A 7,804-nucleotide genomic window follows, 5' to 3' on the forward strand; every position below is an offset into this window, starting at 1 on the left:
ATAGGAAAAAAGAAGAATCATTGTAAAAGGGAAGTAGAATGGGTATTTTCCACAGTGCTACTTTAGAAAATGTTGACCATTTCTGCTACCTAGGCAGCCACCTCTCCGCAAAAGTCAACATTGTCACTAAAATACAACACCATCTGAGCTCTGTGAGTACAGAATTTTTCAAATGAAGCAGAGAGTGTTTGAGGATCAGGATATTTGTAGGGCAACCAAGATGCTTGTTTATAAGGTTATTGTCTTCTCAACTCTGTTATATGCCTGTGAAATATGGAACTTCTACAAACGGCATTCTCAACTTCTGGAATGATTCCCTCAATGTTGCCATTGAAAAATCCTGCAAAACTCTTGGGTAGAAAAGCAGTCAAATGTCAGCATTCTGGAAGAAGCAAAGGCCATCAGCATTAAAGCAATGATGCTCCGTCATCAACTTCACTGGACTAACCACATTGTCTGAATGCTCAATCAACGTCTCCCAAAACAGTCACTCTACTCTCAACTCAAGAACAGAAAACAAGATGTTGTTGGACAGCAAAAGAGATTTAAAGATGGGCTTAAAGCCAACCTTAAAAACTGCAGCATAGATGCCGAGAACTGGGAACTCCTGGCCTTCAAGTCTTCTAACTCAAAGAGGCACGAATGGAGGGCGAAAGGGAGTAATGTGTCAAGAGAAAGGCACATAAAGCCTTCCACCTGGAAACGGATATCCTCACTGTGAAGTAACATGCGGATCCAGTACAAATCTCTGCAGTCACCTAGAGACCCCCGCCAAGAATCTCCACCTGGAAGGCAATCATACTTGGCTGTGAGTGATAGCATATGATGGTGAGTCTTAAATGACTGGTCTCCCAAAATTGCCTAACATGCTATAATGGATACTTGGAGCAAAGCCAAACATTTAATTGCCTTAAATGTACCTTTACAAATGTGCAGTTGCCAACCCTAAAATTCAACAAGACTGAAAATATACTTTTAGGCTGCAATTCAAAACACATTTCCTTAAGTCTCCATTGGGGGACTTCGTTTGAATCAGACATGAATAACATTACCCTGTACCTATCTTCAAAAGCTAAACACATTCATTTAACCCATAGAATAACTGTATGACCCGCAGGCTATTGTTGAGAAAAGATCAACATTGTTGACAAACATTAAACTACTATATATATCGTACTCATGTATAAGTCTAGACATTTTAGTTTAAAAAAATCAGCTCCCAAAACTAGGGTTGACTAGTCCATAGAGCAATGTAATACTATATTTTAACTCTTATTGAAAAAAGAACCATCCCCTTCTCTGAGGAAAGGAGTGAAAAGCAAGAGCTCAGTCTGTCCTGAGATAACTTAAAGGAGGATTGACCTCTTCTATTTTCTATTTTCTATGCTGCACCACTGCTTCTGGATTTTTTGAATGTCTGGTCAGCGAGACGGCAGCAAGCCCCCAAGGAAGCTCTGTTGCTCTCCTCTCTCAGCAAAATCACCCTTGACTTACTGTATCCATGGGTCATATCAAAACCCATAATGTTGACCCTAAGAGGACATGTATGGATTTACTTAAAGCAGTTGAACTATATCAACTGCCCTTGATTTATTTATGAGGTCAATTTATAGAATAATATAGTTAACTCTTTATATCCATGGATTGTGTATTCAGAGATTTCACCATCCATAGCTTGAAAATCTGCCCGCCCACCCCTCCCCCCAAATTCAAAAAGTAAGCCTTGATTTTGCCATTTTAAATAAGGGACACCGTTTTATTGTGCCAATGGATATAATAGAACATGACCATTCATGAATTTTAGAACTGCAGAAGGTCCTGGGACCAAACTCCAGTGGATACTCAAGGGCACATTGTAGATTTAAATAGGCCTGACACACAGACTAACTAGATCAGTGGTTCACAACCTCTTCTTAACCAGGGGCCACTTGACCAGGGACCACTCTACAACATTAGTACCAAAAGGACTATGGATCAGTTTTTGGTCAACTTTAGATTCAGATTGGTTATTTGGGGTGCTGATTCAGAAATATGTGTTAGATAGACCACATCAACTCTAGTTTCTGATACATAACATATGCCATCCTGTAGTCGCCATCTTCTCATGCACAGAAAACCATATTTAATAAGTCTTGACACTATAAGAGAGATTCGCTCTTGTTGTAACAGTGTAGTAATGGTGAGGCCGCAGGTCATATTTTAGTTCTTGCAGACCACTAGTGGTCCATAGACCACAGGTTGGAAATCACTGAATTAGATTACGTCTTTCATTCCTAAACTTCTGTCCACTAAAATTAGTTCCCTTTCTGCAAATGCCTGAGGATTAAAAAGAAAAACACAAGCACATCATTCTTGTTTCTATACCAAATTAAAAGATGTGTGCTCCTACTGCGCACGATTTCTTCCAGAGTGATGTAGTGGATTAAGACCAGGGTTTGAATCCCTGCTCGGCCATGGAAACTCATTGTGTAAACCTGAGCAAGGCACACTCTCTCATGCTTAGAGAAACTCACATGGCAAACCTTCTCTGAATACATCTGGCCAAGAGAAGCGTACATGGAGTCAATCTAAAGATCTATAACAATAACAAAACTAACCATAGGCAGAAAAGAACACAGTATGACAATAATGTTAACCTGTTGAAGCCAAAGTAACAATCCATATATATAAATGGCATTAAGCAACAAAGCCATGACCACGTTAGCACGTGCTAATAAAAAAAGTAGGTAGGTGACATGTACATTTTTCCCATTCATGTTTTAACACTCTCTTTCAATCTCTGCAATCTGATTCTATTCCTAAGTGAAAGAGTTCAAAGAAACCTTTGTTTCCAATAACGACATCTTGCAAAGACAGACACAACAGAGCATTTCAACCCAGCAGCCTCGAAATCCTAATCCAGCTGCCCTCATTATGCCATTCATTCTGCTTCCTTTAAAATATGCACCACTGACAGTTACACCCATTGGGTAAACCGATAACACCTTTACAATGTTATCTTTACAATACACGAGCAGCAATGTGTTGTTGTTGTGTGCCTTTCCTAGGGAGTCCAATAATAGTTAAAGTGGGGTATAGATAGCAATATATTATATAGTGGGAGAAGTGCAAAGCACTGTCAAGCTGGATTTACATTGATGTATAATGCAGTTTGGAACAGTATAGTTCAGCTGAGGGCAAACTTGGGCCTTCCAGGTGTTTTGGACTTCAACTCCCACCATTCCTAACAGCCTCAGGCCCCTTCCTTTTGGTTAGGAAAAGAAGGTACATCTCATACAACTGGGGGGAGAGAAAATCTGAACGGCTGGAAAATGCTGTGTGGATGCACAATCCTGATCACTCTGCATATTTATAGAACTATAAGTAGTAAAAATAAAGGTTTCTCCTTGACATTAAGTTTAGTTGTGGTGGTGCTCATCTCCATTTCTAAGCCAAAGAGGCGGTATTGTTCACAGACACCTCCAAGGTCCTGTGGCTGCCTTGACTGCATGGAACGCCGTTACTTTCCTGCCAGAGTAGTACCTATTGATCTATTCAAATTTGCATGTTTTCGAACTGCTAGGCTGGCAGAAGCTGGGCCTACAAGCAAGAGCTCAGCCCACTCCCTGGATTCTAACCACCGACCTTTTGGTCAGCAAGTTCAGCAGCTCAGCAGTTTAACCAACTGCACCACCGTGGGCTCCCTTTATAGAACCATATTCCTTACTTACTTACTTAGGTGATTCCTCATTGCCAAAGGATGATGGTCCTCCAAGTGTAGGGTCCTAGTAGTGGGTCCGTAGATGACTGTGGAACCCTATTCTTGATCTGCAAGTTCTCCCACAGTGAGGACATCGGTTTCCAGGTGGAAGGTGGTCCCGGTCAGGGTTGGCTTGATGTGCCTTCCTCATAGCATGTTTCTCCCTTTTGCCCTCCATTAGTGCCTCTTCAAATTTTGCAGCACTGCTGGTCACAGCTGACCTCCAGTTAGAGCACTCAAGGGGCAAGGCTTCTCAATTCTCGGCATTTATGCCACAGTTTTTAAGCCCATCTTTAAATCTCTTTTGCAAATGTGAGTTTTCTATTCTTGAGTTGGGAGTATAGGAACTGCTTTGGGAGACAGGGATCGAGCATTCGGACAATGTGGCTGGTCCAGCGGAATTGATGAGGTAGGAGCATTGCTTCAATGCTGGTGGTCTTTGCTTCTTCCAGCATGCTGATATTTGTCCGCCTGTCTTCCCAAGAGATTTGCAGGATTTTACAAAGGCAACGTTGCTGGAATCATTCCAGGACGTCTGTAGACAGTCCACATTTCGCATGCGTATAGCAGGGTTGGGAGGACAATGGCTTTATAAACAAGCACCTTGGTCTCCCTACGCATGTCCCTGTCCTCAAACAATGGAAGAACTATATTCCACCCTAACTGCAATGCTGAGGAATATTGTCATTTTCAGTTTAGGGAAGACATTTCAAATTATTAGCTAAGGCATTCTTGGATGTCACAGAATGACAAGCCCTGGAATACCACGGGATGTTGCCATGGTAGTTAAAGTGGGATATAGTTGCCTCTAGTTTAGACTAGTTGCGTCTAGTTTGGACTACTGCAATGCACTCTACGTGGGGCTTCCCTTGAAGATGGCCCGGAAACTCCAATTGGTCCAACATTCGGCAGCCAGATTAATAACTGGGGCGAATTACAGGGAGCAGTCAATCCCCCTGTTTAAGGAGCTCCATTGGCTGCCGTTCATCTTCTGGTCCCAATTCAAGGTGCAGGTTATCATCTATAAAGCCCTAAACGGTTTGGGACCTGCCTACCTTTGTGACCGCATCTCCCCCCACCAACCTCTTCTGATGTGCCTTTGGAGAGTGACCATTCACCCCATTTCTGTTTGTTCCACCTACAGTGTTTCCCCTAAGATGCACTTTCCCCTGTCCTAAACTGAAAGCCTAACTCCACTGTTCATCCCTTTGGGCTTCTCTCAAATGCACTTTTCCTACTACTACCTCATCCAGGGTTTTATCATTTTACCTTGTCCATTGTGTTCAATTTTATATTATCTTATTTTGCTTTGTTTACTCTATTCTGCTACTGTATTGTGATGTAATATTTGTTGCTTTTTGTTGTTTGCATTTTGTATTTTATTTTGCTGTATTGTATCTTTGGGCTCGGCCTCATGTTAGCCGCCCCAAGTCCCCCTCGGGGAGATGGTGGCGGGGTATGAATAAAGTTTATTATTATTATTATTTATATAGGTATCAATATAATGGTGTAGTGGGAGAAGTGCAAAGTACAGTAAAGCTGGGTCTACAGGGAGTATAATGCAATTTGGAGCAGTCTAGTCCAGCTGTGGGCAAACTTGGGCCCTCCAAGTGTTTTGGACTTCAACTCCCACCATTCCTAACAGCCTCAGGCCCTTTCCTTTTCCCTTTTCGCTTAAGCGGCTGAGGGGGAAAAGAAAGGGTCCTGAGGCTGTTAGGAATGGTGGGAGTTGAAGTCCAAAACACTTGGAGGGCCCAAGTTTGCCCATGCCTAGTCTATGTAGATCCACATAATGCAGATCATGTCAATGAAGTGTAGATCCAGCCTCAGAAGGAAAGGGAAGAACTGGTGTTGGATCTGGGCTCCGGTCTCCTGCGTGGGGAAGAAGAAGAAGGAGCTTTCCAGGAACCAGCCACCCTGGAAGCAGCAGCCAGGCGAGAAAAACAAAAAGCGGGCTTGCTGCTCCGTTGGTTTGTGGGCAGTCCGGGCGGAAGGCCAAGAGGCAGAGGGCCAGGCAAGGAGGACGCCTGACAGCTCCCTCATCCGCGGAAGGCAAACCAGACCAAACATCAACACAGCGAGACAACAGGGCGCGCGTCCCTCCAAGGATGCGCCTTTCCACGGGGGAAAAGGAAGGCGACACCGCGGGAAAAGGACCCCGCAAAGCCCCCCACGGCCCCGGGGCACCTCTCTCGGAGGTCTAGCCTTTCTCCACGGGGGGAGCATGCCCGCCCGCCCCTTATTGCCCTCCCCCAAAGCCCCCCCCCCCGCCATCCTCACCGGTGGCCCAGGCGCAGCTCTCCTTGATGGCCTTGTGCTTGTTCCCCGAGGCTTCCTTCTGCAGCTTCTTCAGGGTGCCTTCCATCTTGCCTACCTGCCTTGCCCTATCCCTCCTCCTCCTCCTCCTCCTCCTCCTTCGTGGAGCCCCGCTTCAAGCGCGCGGCATCGGCGGCGTTGATGAATCACGCGGAGCGGCCCACGACCCGGGAGACGTCACGCGCGGCAATCCCCCCCTCTCTCTCTTAATCCCCGCCTCCTCCGCGCAGACGTCCACGCCGGGTCTTGGAGAGCCTGCCTTTGGGCCAATCGCTCCTCCTCTCGCCGCCTCGGCTGCACCTGCCGCTCCCTCCAACCCTCGGGCGACAGGGAAGGGGAGCCACGCGTGGAGCCGCCGGGAGGCGCTTTGGAGGCGGCACAGCGCCCGGCCTGGCTTTTGCTGGGAGCCCCAGATAGAGCAGACCCCTTGGATCAATAGGGTTTACTCATCAAGGGGAGGGAAGGAGCCTCCGGTGGCTGGGAGCCCCAGATAGTGGGCTAAACCCTTGTGCCGGCAGGACTGAAGACCGACAGGTCGGAGGTTCAAATCCGGGGAGAACGCGGGTGAGCTCCCTCTGGCAGCTTCTACTATCCAATCTAAACTGGGGGAAAATTAAAAACCCTGTAACAGCTGGCTAGAGATTCGGACACCATGAGTCCATGGCTGGCATTTATAAGCCCTGCAAGCTAGAGAACAAGGGTGTACCTACACTGCACAATTATAACATTTTGATCCCAATTTCATCTTAAGAACAGACAAGCATCTCAAGCTCCGAGGATTACCTGGGAAAGAATCCCACTGGAGCATTGCAGGACACCCAAATACCTGGGAGTTACCCTGGACCGTGCTGTGACCTACAAGAAGCACTGCCTGAACATCAAGCAAAAAGTGGGCGCTAGAAACAATATCATACAAAAGCTGACTGGTACAACCTGGGGATCACAACCAGATACAGTGAAGACATCTGCTCTTGCGCTATGCTACTCTGCTGCTGAGTATGCATGCCCAGTGTGGAACACATCTATCTCACCACACTAAAACAGTGATGTGGCTCTTAATGAGACATGCCCCATTATCACAGGGTGTCTGCGCCCTACAGCACTGGAGAAATTACACTGTCTAGCCAGTATTGCACCACCTGACATCCACCGGGGAGTAGCAGCCAATAGTGAAAGGACCAAGGCAGTGACATCTCTGGCTCATCCCCTGTTTGGGTATCAGCCAGCACGGTAGCGACTTAAATCAAGAAATAGTTTTCTAAGATCTACAGAGACACTCGCTGGAACACCTCAGCAAGCGAGAGTCCAAAAGTGGCAGGCTCAAACCCAGAACCTCAATCAATGGGTGATACCAAATGAGAGATTTCCTTCTGGGCACACAGAAAACTGGGCAACTTGGAAGTGCTGAACAGACTGCACTCTTGACACCATAAGATGCAGAGCCAACCTTAAGAAATGGGGCTACAAAGTGGAGTCCAGGACTTTGTAGTGTGGAGAAGAGCAAACCACAAACAACCTATTACAATGCAGCCTGAGCCCTGCCACATGCACAATGGAGGACCTTCTTATAACAAACCAGAGGCACTCCAAGTGGCCAGCTACTGGTCAAAGGACATTTAATAGAATGCCAAGTTTGCAAACTTTGTGGGTTTTTTGTTTTTGTTTTTAAATACAATACAACTGTTTGGTTTGCTCCTGATACGATAAATAAAATCCCAATTTAGCTGGCGTGGCTCCATCCTGTAGATG

General features: G+C 45.9%; 1 protein-coding gene across 2 annotated transcripts in view; it reads right to left on the reverse strand.

Moving 5' to 3' along the window:
• The window catches only part of ARFGEF3 (ARFGEF family member 3), an 83,853-nt gene extending 77,611 nt beyond the window's left edge, over window positions 1–6,242 (reverse strand). For both annotated transcript variants that reach the window (XM_060753444.2, XM_060753443.2), the window contains exon 1: window positions 6,020–6,242. In XM_060753444.2, the coding sequence (XP_060609427.2) occupies window positions 6,020–6,104 (85 nt within the window). In that variant the 5' untranslated portion in view covers window positions 6,105–6,242. The remainder of the gene's footprint in view (window positions 1–6,019) is intronic.
• Between the last annotated feature and the right edge of the window lie 1,562 nt (window positions 6,243–7,804).

Source organism: Anolis sagrei, chromosome 1, assembly GCF_037176765.1.
Source record: "Anolis sagrei isolate rAnoSag1 chromosome 1, rAnoSag1.mat, whole genome shotgun sequence".
Lineage (NCBI taxonomy): Eukaryota > Metazoa > Chordata > Lepidosauria > Squamata > Dactyloidae > Anolis > Anolis sagrei.